The sequence below is a fragment of the Siphateles boraxobius genome, unplaced genomic scaffold (genome assembly GCF_051911475.1).
Source record: "Siphateles boraxobius isolate OS27281-9 unplaced genomic scaffold, OSU_SipBor_1 47, whole genome shotgun sequence".
Classification (NCBI taxonomy): Eukaryota; Metazoa; Chordata; class Actinopteri; order Cypriniformes; family Leuciscidae; genus Siphateles; species Siphateles boraxobius.
The window spans coordinates 215,057-229,563 of NW_027509108.1; the positions used below are offsets into that span (position 1 = coordinate 215,057).

The 14,507-nt window shown below is 37.9% G+C and overlaps 2 protein-coding genes across 2 annotated transcripts; both read left to right on the top strand.

Annotated features, from left to right (window-relative positions):
- Positions 1 to 4,969: 4,969 nt before the first annotated feature.
- LOC143710497 (B-cell receptor CD22-like) lies at positions 4,970 to 14,165 on the top strand. The gene is made up of 6 exons (XM_077201441.1): positions 4,970 to 4,994; positions 6,616 to 6,879; positions 12,613 to 12,709; positions 12,970 to 13,015; positions 13,403 to 13,545; positions 13,770 to 14,165. The coding sequence occupies exons 1-6, from the start codon at positions 4,970 to 4,972 to the stop codon at positions 13,822 to 13,824; spliced, it is 630 nt and encodes a 209-aa protein (XP_077057556.1). The 3' UTR covers positions 13,825 to 14,165.
- Positions 9,342 to 11,022, top strand: LOC143710529 (B-cell receptor CD22-like; the record flags this gene model as incomplete). The annotated part of the gene is made up of 5 exons (XM_077201469.1): positions 9,342 to 9,588; positions 9,678 to 9,911; positions 10,053 to 10,307; positions 10,392 to 10,646; positions 10,721 to 11,022. Coding segments are annotated over 5 exons (1,293 nt in total), but the record flags the coding sequence as incomplete, so codon positions are not given.
- Positions 14,166 to 14,507: the final 342 nt, after the last annotated feature.

Here is a 14,507-nt window from a genome sequence, read left to right on the forward strand (position 1 = left end):
TTAATACGTCTGGTCAGTCTTCAAACTCACAATTTACACTTCGAGTACTAGTGAAGAAAGCTTCTGCGAACAAGGTATGAGAGTTTTACATATTACTGGATGAGTTTGTAAAATGTAGGGGTACGAAAGAAAAAATGACAAAATGTATGTGGGTTGGTCGCTTCTTGGAGCAGGTTATACCACACAGGACCTTAGTGGACCCTTATTTCACAGGATGCTGCACTTTAAGCTTGGTAAATAAGTTCAGGAGACACTAAATTGATTAATGTGAAGTATGCAAACTTGTAGATATATAATATCATGATGTGTATGATTTGGTGGAAGGCCAGCTGGGCAATGTAAGAAGCTGTAAAGCCCTCATTCATTGACAGTCTCAAGCTGGTGTAGACATGCTGTTGGAACACTAAATACACAATAATCTGATGTTGCAAAAAGAAAAGAGAGATGGGTTGTCCAGAGGAAAAGGTTTAATCTTGCTTGAGACTAATTATTAGCATGCATGAGCAATGTGACCACAGTCCAGCAGTGCAACACCTCCATTTCACTCTGATCTTATCAGTCGTTTGGGTGTTGATGAGTCAATAAAACTGTTTCTGAGCAGCAACTGTTAGTTTTGTACTAACCAAAGACGAAAACAAACTATTTTCAGAAGCTTTATTGCTAGGTATGGAGTGTATGAAGTGGATGCGTGTGTTTATATGTTTGTTTATAGAGCTGTGATGGTTCCCGTGGTCGTGAGCACCAGAATGACTCTTCTTCTCTCTCTAATTTTTCTGCTCTTGACTTCTGGTGAGTCACAGTTGTGTTAGAGCTGTAAGCTTTTTTATGTTTTTTTTTTTTAAAGGGTGCATTAACTATCTATTCTACAGTCCACCAATCAGAAACACACTCAGTCTGTCAGTCATTTTAGCTGGCATTGGGTTGGTTGACATGTAGAAGACGGGGCTTTGGTGAGATGGGCTTTGTGGTTACACTGACAAAATGGCTGAAATCACTTAAAGCACCTTTAAACTGTGGATGTGTTCACTTTTCACAGTTCTGTGTCAGCGTAATCATTTATGCTTTTCTGCAACACCCTTCTGAAGGACGTTTTACACTTCTTTCACTGTGCCATCTCTCCAGCAACAAGTGATAGATATTATTTAGCTGCATTTACACATAACTCATACTTGACCATTTATCTTCTTTGTATTTTGTGTTGCAGGAGTTTTTGGAGAAGACTGGAATGTGATTTATGAAACTAAATCAATATGTGCTCTCAAAGGATCCTCAGTAAACATGTCATGCACATATACATACCCTCAGGATCATAACCTCACAGATACAGTTTGGATAAAAAATACCAAATGTAGGGATCAAAAGTTTAAAAGATTATCCAGAGTATAAAGACAGGGTTGAATACATTGAAGAGAGACAAAACAAAACTGCCATCCTCAGACCGCACAACGTCACTGAAAACGATGAGAAAGAGTATTGCTTCAGATTAATAACCGATAAAGACAAATGGTTTGGTAAACCAGGAATTCAACTTCATGTTTTCTGGTAATCCACTTCCGTCCTTCATTTCCATTATTTATTCAACAAAAAGTTGTTAGTTTCAGGACATGGTAAGAAAGATGTGTTTCCTCCAGGCCTTCAGGTTCAGGCTCCACCGCTCGTGCTGGAGAAAGAAACACTCAATCTGACATGTAGAAGCCCCTGCAATCTGACAGACAGATTCGTCTGGTACAAAAATGGCCAGGCTTTAAACTTCACAAGAGACATCCTTCAGTTTCAGTCAGACCGCAGTGATTCTGGCAGATACAGCTGTGCCGTCAGAGGACAGGAACATCTGCCTTCTCCTGCTGTCAGCATCAAGTAGCTCTGTGGACAACAGCAGTAAAGTGTTAGGGGAGTGGCCTGCATGTCTTTAACCTGAAAGTCAGCCATTCAGAGAGCAGTTTGGCTGTTTAGCTTGGTCTCGTCAGCCCCTGCTGGAGGAAGCTGTAACTACACGATCTGACTGCATCTGACAGACACTATCCATTCATTAACCATGTATTCTAACTAAATACATACTGCAAATATTGTATTATAGTGTAGATGTTTTAGCAGAGTCCAATTATTTTTGGAGGGCTCATGAAAATAGATGTATAGTGAACTCGCGCTCGATCGGCCCAAAGTCCGGCATCCGACCAGCACGGAAGGTCTTTACGTGTTACTGTCTTTTCTCGCGGCAAAGTAATATTGATTAAATGCAATACATTTTCTCATATGTATATTAACTCGTTATTTCATCTGACTCCATAAATGAAAAGGTTTTAATATCCGTGCATCATTAAATGTGAGTGAATGTGAAATATTCCTTTTAACTCTAATGAAAATAATATCAAAGTCGGTTAGAATAATCAAATTAACAATTTATTATGTCAGGTAAATGTATCATTACAATTTCATAATCAGTTCAAAGATAATCAATACAAAACATCAAATGCTCTGTCTGGAATTCAATTTTAACCCGACATTCGATTCTTTTGCTGCTTTGTCAAATGTAAACATGAGTTCACAGTGGAAATGTACCTGCAGGTATAAGTTGATTTACATGGAACCATTTGCTAACAGTGGAAATCTACATTAAGTTAACACCTTCTGACCATTTGTCTGAAAGTCACACCCTTCTGTGTGCAAGATATTTTTAAACTCTTAAGAACTTTATTACCTTTTGTTTTACTTCCTTAGGAATGAGACGTTTGTACCAGTCACACTGAGACATTTCAAATGATACCAAACATGTATGATAATTGTTCACATTAAAACCATATATATTCATTTCAGTAACATGCGGTGAAATCTTGTCATGGGTAGGCTGTGACCTGTCAATGTGGCATATATGTTCATATATTCATTCAGTTAATGTAGCAACCCAAGTTCATATCAGGCATCATCACATCGCTGCCTGCATACAGCAAAGTCAGTCATATGTGAGGCTAATGCACAATCAAATCTAATAATCAAATGAATGGACACATCTATCTTATGACTTATACAACAAACAAATGTTTTGTGCGGGACACAGTAAGAGAGGGAGGCGGCGCGTTGTCAGCGAACCGACAAGCAGCCTAGTCATTCCTTCAAAATGCGCAAACGCGCACAGACAGCCACATACACACTATTGGTCTTGTCACTCTGGTGACGGCGCACCAGGATTTGAATAGGCTACAGTCAGAAAACATTGTGTCAGCAGTACAGCTTTACAGTACAAAAACAGCTTAAATTCGCTCCTACAAACTGCGCAAGGCGCACACACCGACACGCAATGAGCGTCTGGCGACGGCGCACCAGGATTAAAAAAAGAGAGCAGGCACAGTACGTCAATGTGACGTCAGGAAGACGTTGGACTCCAACTAATCCAACGTCAGCCAGACGTCATATTTTGGTTGAAAATGAAAGTCAGGTTGACATCTAAACCCAACGTTTGTTTGGCGTCAAGCTCCAACGTCAGACAGATGTTGAATTTTGGCTGGAATAAGCACCGCAAAAAAATGTGACATGCATGGCAGCACATTAAATCTGTGAAGATCTCAGCAGAGGAGGAGTAAACAACTCAAACAGCATTACCAGCTTCACTTATTACTAACCAGACTGACTTTATTTCACTTCCGGTTTAATGAAATCAATAGTGGTATTTTAAAGTCACCATGATGGTGATTAGCGTTTGCTTTAGTCGGACTCTTGACCCTTGCCTCCTTATTATAAAATTTTCTCTGGCTGCTATAATTGTGTGTTTATAAAGCACATTTTTTGTGGCAAAAAAAATTAGAGAAAATGAGGCCAGATGATATTGGCAGTTTATTGATGATGAAGTCATCATCATGTAAGTGCTTGAGTCCCTGATCTTATTCAGAGTCTAATGTTTTGATTATATTGGACTTGTGTTTTTAATGTTGCTTTATAACAGAAGCCATTTCATTTTACAGCAAGAGAGCAATGTTGTTTATCAAATAATATAAAGGATTTTTAAAACATTTACTGCATTAAACTTTTTCTTCTACATTATTACTTAGACATCAAGAATCAGCGTATGACTCTCAACAATGGTGACAATCAATGAAATGCTTTATGCTGCAGTGTATGCTGGGTACCACCAATCAAAACTCACCCATATCTCCCAGCATGCATTGTGGCATTAATAAATTATGCAGCTGGATTTTTTGTAGCTCATGAGTTGATCTGATTATCAGGATATTTTGTTTGATTGTCACCATTGTTGAGATTCATATGCTGTTTATTGATGTCTGTGTGTGTATAAGTAATGCCATAGATGAAAGGTTTTTGTGCACTAAATAGTATTTAAAAAAAACAAGTATATTATGTGATGACACCACTAGATATACTGTAGAATCAAATGACTTCTATATGAAAACCACATTATAACCAGAAGTATTAGTCAAATAATCAAAACATTAAACAAGATCATGGATTCAGGAAATTACATGATGATATCATCAATAAACAATCAACATCACCTGACCTCATTGTTTCATGGCTTTTTTAGCTACAAGTGTGCTTTATAAACACACAATTATAGCAGCAAGAGAAAAAATTATATTAGAGAGGCAAGGATCAAGAGCACAACTAAAGCAAACGCTAACCACCATCATGGTGACTTTAAAATACAAAATATGATTTAATTAAAATTGAAATGAAATAAAGTAAATCTGGTTAGTTTTAAGTGAAGCTGGTAATAAGTGTACGGCCATGCATTTCACCTTTTTGTTTGGTTTATTCCAACCAAAATTCAACGACTGCACAACGTTGGAGCTTGACGTCAAACAAACATTGGATTTAGACGTCAACCCGACTTTCATTTTCAACCAAAATCCAACATCTGACCGACGTCGTAGTCTATATCCCGTGCCTGCTGGGACAAAACAGCATTTAACCCTTACGAAATGCACCATAATCGCACAGATAGACCTACAGTACAAATATGGCAGAGGTGACGGCGCACCAGGGTATGGAAGAGAGAACATTTTGGTGTCAGCGCACAGCAGGCCTATAACTGTTAGCCCACCATCAGACAACAAACACAAGCCAATATAAGGGTTTTAAAAATAATAAATAAATGAATAATTTACGTTTTAAAGGGGTGCTTACTTTTATTGTAGACGAAACTCCTTTTCCTCGATTTACTGAAGCCTATAAAACGCATTTGCAGCTGCACAGCTAACGTTAGCACAGTGAGCATATGGCTCGCTCATAGGCTGTGCTGCGGCAACTGCACATCCAATGGCGCGGGCGCCTCTGACGTTAATGGAGCAGAACAGACTTTCCTCCTGGCTCTTATTTCCATTGAAAAGGAGAGACTCGTGAAATTGAGAAATACACCCAACAAAGAGGACTTTTACAACAAAGTAATTGACATCTTTGTCCAGAGGGATAGACCCATGGACTTTCCCGTCAGCGACCACAGCTCTTTTTCTTCATAGGACGCTTCCAACGCTAGGCGCCGCTAGATGCTAAGTAGCTTGAAGCGTGGAGTGAGTGAGAGCGAGTGGATCACGTGATATGAAGCACGCTCGGTCTCTGCCTCAATGTTGATAATTCAAGACAGCACGAGAACTGACTGCGCATGCGCAAATCTACGTAAACTACGTTCTATGGACCAAAGAGGCACTGCTAACCTCTGCCTCAATGGCCATAGCCTTGAATTTTCTGCATGAAACAATGATTTTAGGAGCAAACAATGGCAAAAGGAGTATATTATATGTGTATTCCTGAAAAATTGTGTTACAAAAATTAATATTTGGAATAAAATAAATGCAATTAATAATGTGGTGAATTAATAAAGCTCTTGGAATTAATAAATGTAATGTCAACATTTCCTTTGGTGAGGCACTGCCTACCCTGCCTACCCTGACTGCACGTCCCTGATTCATTTGTGGGTTTGGGTGATCTCTGCGGGGGAGGTTGAGGGGAAGAGATACAGATTAGAATAATTCTGCGGTGAGACTTGCGTCTCGAATGGTGCACGAGAGTGGGTTCAAATGGTAATTTACTTTTTCTCAGAGAGTAGCCCTCCCTTACAGTTCTTACTGCTATGAATTCTGTCCGTGTTTCCCCGTTCTTTGTGTTTTTGGTTTAGTCCTGGTTTCTGTTTCCCGCTCCTCGTTTCTTGTTTAGTAGTTCCCCATTATCTCTATTAGTCTCTCCAGGTGTCCCCGATTAACCACGCCCCTTGTTATCTTGTTCAGCTCGTTTGCTCTTGTATTTAAGCCCTGTTTATGTTTATTACTGTTGATGTTGGTCGTGCTTTCCCTGAGTCCTGTTCCTAGCCTGAGTCTTTATCAAGTTTGGAGTTTGTTTAATAAAGTGTGTGCTGCAAGTGGATCCTGCCTCCTCGCTTCAACCACCATTCTTACATTTACAGTTTGCAGTCTTACAAAAACTGTGTTTTTTTGTGGCTGAAATGCAATCATTAGTTGTTCCAATACCAGATTAATAAAAACATTTTCACATTCTTTTTCTATTCAAGTTAAATTTAGGGAAAGTGAACCAGTGCAGTATACAAATTAATCAGTTTTTGTCCAACAAACAAAAATGATATATGAATAAAAAGCTTTGTTCTATCTCTAGATTCCCCCAAAAATACGTCAGTGTGGGTCAGTGTGTCTGGTGTAATAGTGGAGGGAGATTCAGTGACTCTGAACTGCAGCAGTGACTCAAACCCTCCTGCTCTGAACTTCAGCTGGTTTAAGGAGAATGAAACCTCAGCTGTTGGATCTGGACAGAGTTTCAGCATCTCCAGCTTTAACTCCAGTTTCAGTGGACGCTTCTACTGTGAGGCTCAGAATAAATATGGATCTCAGAAATCACCGTCTGTTTCACTCACTGTTAAAGGTAGTGCAGCTCATAGTGCATTACTCTTTCTAAAATTAACAAGACTAATCTTTTTTGATTAATGTTTGTTTCATATTTTGTCTCAGTTGTAGGACGTCTGGCGATATTATATATATCCATTGGAGTGATTTGTGGAGCTGCAGTGATCATCGTCATGCTGTTGCTGATTTGGTATGGTGTGTTTTTGTGTGTGTCGGTGTGTGTGTGTGTGTGTGTGTGTGTGTGTGGTTCAAATAATTAACTGCATTTATAACCTATTTATTGATTTTTCAACATCCGAAGGAAAACCAACTTCATAAAAGCAACAATGATGCTCCACAAGTCCGACACCTGCAGAAATACAAAATGCAGATAAAATATACAGACTTGAGTCAAACCCGCCCCCACCAAATCAGGCTTTTGTGGCATATAAATGCCTTTGTTTATTTTCTAACCTCATATAGGGTTTAAATAGCACTTTTATAGTGTTTTCACAACTTGTTACTCACCATGGTAATAGCCAAGGATGCTGGTATGGCATCAAAACACCAACTAAACAACACTTATACAAGAACGAATTAATTCTATCAAATTTTATGTAACTTGTTCATTGTTTTTAAGGAGACACAGTTGGATGAACAAGAGAAACAATACAATGTAGTCTCAGGTGAGAAAAAAGGATTTGGTTCAACATTAGTTGATGATAACTCCAAATGTCGTGCCATGCGTTGTATTTAGAGAGTAGTTATTAGTTATTATCTCTCTATTTTAATGGCAAAGATGAACCGTTCCAGCCCTCGTCATGACAGACGTGAAGCTTGTGATGTTGAGTTGAGTGAACATGTTTATGAGAATGTAAAGGTAAGTGTTCCTCGTTCATAAAAGACTAAACCCTACTCACATTTAATACCCTCCATTTAATGTTTAAATTTACACTTTCTTTCTTTCTTTCTTTCTTTCTTTCAGACTGACAGGAAGAGGCCGTAGAATATGAGCTTAATGGTTATTCAGAATAATGTTTGTATCTTAAGACTCATATAAAACAGCTCAGATCTCCTGTTTGGATGTTAGATGTCTAAAGACATGCATGTAAAGCTTCTTTGAAACAATGTGTGATGTGAAAAGTGCCATATTAATAAAATGTTGTTGAAGTGACATTTACAGTAAAGGCAGAAGGTCATTTTGTGAATATGGAGAAGTGTTTATCTATGGAAGTTTCATGGAAAACACATTTGCATAGAAACTGGAAGTTATTATAACCATATTCAAAGTTATTCAGTGTAACTCATCTAACATGTTCAGTCTCCAAACTCAACATTTGCTCTTTGTGTACTACTGATGAAAGCTACTATGACAAGGTATGAGAGTTTTTACATGTTAATAAAAAGTTCAAAATTCAATTTAAAGTCTGTAAATATGTAGACAATTAATGTTGTAACTTTGTAAGAAGTTAAAAGACTTTCATTCAGCAGAAGTGTTAGTGATGATTAAAGATTTGTCCTTTGTAGACAATAACAAACGTTTATAGAAGCTTTATTGCCAAACACAACAGAGTCAGTACAGGATTAAATATGATCACTGTTATTCATGAAGTGACCATCGGATCTCTGATATAATAAAAGTCTTTAATTGACAAACACACAAGCCTCTGTTTGTTGGTCAATAGATTCATTTCAACAAATAAATGAGTTGAGTTTCCTGCTATTATTATAATAATCTGCATAACTATACCAACATAGTGATTGTTATACTGTACCTTATAACTCTTAAGTTATCGTCTGTGAAGTTTGGTGTGGTGGTGAAGGTCAGAATGGCTCTTGCTCTTCTTCTCATCTTTTTGTTCATGAATTCTGGTGAGTCCCTGATTACAACACTTTATTATTATATATTTTTTGTGATAGCACACATCACCCTTATTCAAGTAGCTCACTAAGGGAGCTTGACGTTTTCAGCCAATCAGAAATGCTCTCAGCCTGTCAATCACTGTGTTATAATACTTGCTGATATCAGATTGGCTTACATGCCTGTAGAAGGCGGGGCTTAAGAGAAAGGGTGTGGCTAAAGTTAGTGTATTGGTGGGAGTTAGTAGAACAGTTGAGGTTTATAAATTAAACGATTATTATTTTGCCTTTGATCATAGTGGAGTTTTAGTTGAGTCCATATTTTGGCCTTCATGTTGATGTGGCCCTTTTCAGTGTTTACCTTTCTGTGTTGTAATGATCATCTCTGCTTTTCTGCAACACCTTTCATAGTCATCTGCAGGACATTTTAAAACACTTCTCACTCATTTCACTAAAACTGATTGATATTATTTAACTTGTGCAAAAACACAAGTTTTGACACTTTTGTGTGTGTGTGTTTCAGGAGTTTACTGATCTTCTGTATTTTGTGTTGCAGGAGTTTTTGGAGTAGACTGGAATGTGATTTATGAAACTAAATCAATATGTGCTCTCAAAGGATCCTCAGTAAACATGTCATAAACATATACATACCCTCAGCTGCATAAACTCACAGATACATTTTGGATCAAGATACCAAGGGATATCATAAATTTAAAACATTATCCAGAGTATAAAGACAGGGTTGAATACATTGAAAACAGACTAAACAGAACTGCCGTCCTCGGACTCCACAACGTGACTGAAAACGATGAGAAAGAGTATTGTTTCAGATTCATAACTGATAAAGACAAATGGACCGGTAAACCAGGAATTCAACTTCATGTTTCTGGTAATCCACTTCTGTCCTTCATTTCCATTATTTATTCAACACAAAGTTGTTAGTTTCAGGACATGGTAAGAAAGATGTGTTTCCTCCAGGCCTTCAGGTTCAGGCTCCACCGCTCGTGCTGGAGAAAGAAACACTCAATCTGACATGTAGAAGCCCCTGCAAACTGACAGACAGATTCGTCTGGCACAAAAATGGACAGACTTTAAACTTCACCAGAGACATCCTTCAGTTTCAGTCAGACCGCAGTGATTCTGGCAGATACAGCTGTGCCGTCAGAGGACATGAACATCTGCCTTCTCCTGCTGTCAACATCATTGTCGAGTGTGAGTTCCTTTATATCAGACAACTGATTACTAATATCATGGATGGAGTACTTATCACAAAATATCCATTCCTTATATATCAAGCAGTAGTCATCTCCACAAAATTACATGAATAAAGAGACCATGTTTTCCCCCCTTTAGATCCTCCAAAGAACGTCTCAGTGTCCGTCAGTCCGTCTGAAATAGTGGAGGGAGATTCAGTGACTCTGACCTGCAGCAGTGACTCAAACCCTCCTGCTCTGAACTTCAGCTGGTTTAAAGAAGGAACGATTCTGCAATCTGGCGACACCTACAGCATCACTAATATTAAACCTCAGGCCAATGGAAATTATTATTGCACTGCTAGAAATAAACATGGATCTCAGGCCTCTGCTGCTGTGAACGTGAATGTCATGTGTAAGTCTGCCTTGATTTTAGATCAGTTCTGGATGATTATTTGCTCAATTACTGCATGTCATTTGACACTTTTTGTCTTTTCAGATCCCCCAAAGAGCGTCTCAGTGTCCGTCAGTCCGTCTGAAATAGTGGAGGGAGATTCAGTGACTCTGAACTGCAGCAGTGACTCAAACCCTCCTGCTCTGAACTTCAGCTGGTTTAAAGGAGAAACATTTGTAGGATCTGGAAAAATCTTCAGCATCTTACAGATCAGCTCTGATCACAGGGGAGAATACACGTGCAGATCCAGAAATAAACATGGAGAGAAAGACTCTGATGCTGTGATGCTGAATGTCATGTGTGAGTTAATAAATGTGAGTCAGTAAATCATCTGGTTATAGTAAGTTAAACAATATTTTTTTTGTCTCTTTCAGACACACCAAGAAACGTCTCAGTGTGGGTCAGTGTGTCTGGTGTAATAGTGGAGGGAGATTCAGTGACTCTGAACTGCAGCAGTGACTCAAACCCTCCTGCTCTGAACTTCAGCTGGTTTAAGGAGGATGAAACCTCAGCTGTTGGATCTGGACAGAGTTTCAGCATCTCCAGCTTTAACTCCAGTTTCAGTGGACGCTTCTACTGTGAGGCTCAGAATAAATATGGATCTCAGAGATCAGCGTCTGTTTCACTTTTCACTGTTAAAGGTATTCAAGACACTCCTGTTGCTCATCATGTTTAAAAGCTATTAAGAGTTCTTAATTTATCATTACATGTTGTAGGGTCTGGACCAATAAGACACACACTAATTATTCATATTCACTATATTTAATGAATATAAAGGTCTATGAAACTCTCCCCCAAAACTAACCTCACAAATGAAGTTACTTTGTCAGCCGGGTGTCCGGTTACAGAACACTTTAAGACTGATAACAGACTTTACGACCTCAAAGGAATGTGGCCACATGCTTAAGAGAGAGAGGCCATCTTTAATTAAATAAACTTTGCGGTGTTACTCTGATCTATGAAGGAACATGCCTCACAGAAACTGTGATGATTTACTGTCTCGTGTACTATTAGGTATAACAACATGGTATGTTTGATTGGGGTGTATGTGGTTGAACGACCACCCAACGGTCAATATAACCTCACCTGTATCATGCTTCCTAGCAAATTAATCCTCATTTAATGACACACACTTTGATGTACATCACCTTCTCTTAGAATGCAATGTGAATTTGTTATGTCTATTTGAGCTTGAATGAACAGTCTAAGCATGCTGGGGACAAAGACCATAAATCAACTAAGAGCCGCTTCCCCTCTCTGACATGTCACCTTACTCATAGGTCCATTCAAACCTTAGGGGTTGGTTCTTTCTCAGGGTATATCAGAGGCAGGCAACAGTGACCGCCCTCTCTTAGTTTTTTCATCCAGCCGCAACACTGTTCTGGTGAGACTGGGGAGCCCCCTCCCCCTCCACGGGGGCCCCAGGGCCCAGCAGGCCTCGATTCCAACCAGAGGTGGGCTCAGGCAGGAGAGAGAAGACTCTCTCACAAAGAACCAAGGACAATCTCAGGAGTTTTGGAACAAAGACTCCAACCAACAACGACTCCAATCACCCATCCTTTTGACTTCCTCACTTCTCCTGGGTGCTCGGCGTGGCCTCAACAGAGTCCCAGGCCTTGACCAAACCAATCATGCGTTCCTGGAGAAAGAGAACGCTCAACCAACTTCCACTTGACGCTGCCGGAACCATCAACGACTTCAATTTTCAACAACTTCAAGAATTGTTCCCATTACAAATGCAAGTATTCAATTCAATGAAATGTGAAAATGAAATTCTGATGGTTCTCCTCATAGACCCTCTTCCGGTTTCCAATTTCATCCTATCACTAACCTATTTATGTATTCATGTGTGTATGTTGTTTAGTTTATTTATATTCATATAAATATCTATATTTAGTTAATAAAACGTGTACATAATATGTATTTGGTTCTGTTTTGTTTGCAATACAAGTCACTTTACGATCACGGTTTTTGCTACTGGCTCAAAGTGCTCTACAGGCGAAGAAATAATTATTCTTCTGTGACCATGGAAGATACCCTTTTCTTAGAATAAATTAATAATCAAAATAGTTCTTTGGACGAACTGATTAATTGATTGTAATATTAATTCAGCCACATCAAGTTAATCCAATTAACTGACCCAAATATTTATAATTAATAATAACAAGATATTATTGATTATTAATATTTCCAAAAAGCTGAGTTCCTTACAATGTTCATCTTTACTGAAAATTAATGATCTTCTTTACATTGTCTTTCCTCTTAGGTGATCGGAGATCGGGTTGGATCATGTGTGTCATCGCTGTTTGTGCCACTATTGCAGCTGGGTTTGGGCTCTTGCTTCTCATCATTGTGTACCTAAGGTTAGTGAGAAATATATTTAAGCATATACCTTTTAAACATATTCAAACACTTGAATAATTCTCTAAATCATAAATCCATACCCAAAATGATTATTTTTCAGATATCTTTAGTCCAGAGCAGTGAAAATAAAAAAAATAAAAAAACTATTTTAATGTGACATTCTTGTTTATCTACAAATGTTAATATTTTTTGCAAGCCATTTTTTTTAATCAGTCTATTTTAACTTTAATACATGTATCCTTATATTTTTAACAAACAGGAATAAGAGAAGAAATAATGACCCTAAAGACCTTGATCAAGAAAAGGTGAGATTCTAGAAATTAAATCACTTCATATTTCATTGATTATGTATCACAGACTTTTCTGCTGACAATTTTTGTCCTTTTCTAAAAGGTGGTGTTAACTTTGTACAACATGGACAATAGCTCATTTATGTCTCTAAAACTTTACATTGATATACCCTGAATATTGTGGGGTTTTTTTTACTAGACAATCAAAATGTATAACATATCAAGCTATTAATTCACATAAAAGCATGAATGGGCTCATGAATTGAATGATGTTCTGTAGAGTTGCATGTTAATTATCATACATGTATGATTCACTTATCGTACACATTATCATTAATGTGGAGATATAAATGTTTACAGGTTGCTGTAAGTTTAAGTGTATGCCACATGATTATATTGCAGCCGTCTACAGAAAACACCTCTGAATCTGGTGATGGTGAAAATGCTTCTATTCAAGATGGTAGAGATAAAGACACAAAGAAACCTGAAGAGGATGAGATTCAGTACGCCAGCATTACATTTCACCGTCCTGCTACTGAAGCCAAGTGAGGAAAAACTGAATCATTCTGCTAAGTCAGTTTGATTCGCAAAGTAGCCAACTTTTCACAATGTCTTTATAGAAAACAGCACATTAAGTATATAATAGATAGAAGTATTAAAGCCAATCCTTGCACAGCACCTTTAAAAAAATATATATTTTCCGCTTCAGCATTATTACGCTCTGTGTTGATCTCATTCTCAGTTAATTATTTGTTTGTCATTTTTGCAGATATACTGCAAGCCAAGAGAAGGATTTGTCTGTGATTTACAGCAGCATCAGATAATTCAGATTTACATTTTTCATTTCTGGGATTGCATCCGAAAACATATCTAAACCAGACTATAATCATAATAACTTTTCTTGCTTTGGCATTTGTGTTTCATTTAATCATGGTTACATTTTGAGTGTGTATTTTTTTTATTAAGCATTTGCTGCTCCAACTTAGTTCAATCTCTGATCCATTTGCATCCCTTGTAAACCAAAGCCAAACAAGCAACACATATAGGCAACAAGTTACAACCTAATCAGCGGGCCAGAGGAGGCTCACCTGTCCAGCAAAACTCTCTTTACTGAATGTATTTGCCATTTCCTGTGCTAATAAAAAGTGTAAGATCTGCCAATTAATATCAGGTACTTCTTGTGTGAGTGAGTCTTTAGTAAATTACTAAAAATATGTCAAAAATGAACCTACCATGAGAAATACCGAATTAAAAAGTGTTAAAAATAAACCCACCCTCCTCTATGAAGAAAGCTGGAGTGATTTGTTCTTCAATTTATTAATAATTAATTGTATTTCATAATTTATTAAGTGTGCTCATAACATATTCTCTTATATTTTAATAACCAACATTTTAAAACTTTGGCAGTAAACTGCTGTTTTGTCATTTTAAAAGCTGTTTTGTTAAACTCAACTAGAGTTCTCAACGGGCCGGGTCGGCCCGACAAACTCGACGGGTTCGGGTCGAA

Bases quoted from the DNA above. Each gene is read 5' to 3' on its own strand.
- LOC143710497 (XM_077201441.1), top strand. From the start codon at position 4,970: ATGGCAGAGGTGACGGCGCACCAGG. The intron at 13,016-13,402 runs GTGAGATTCTAG...ATTATATTGCAG, and splicing joins AAGACCTTGATCAAGAAAAG to CCGTCTACAGAAAACACCTC. The intron at 13,546-13,769 runs GTGAGGAAAAAC...TCATTTTTGCAG, and splicing joins CGTCCTGCTACTGAAGCCAA to ATATACTGCAAGCCAAGAGA.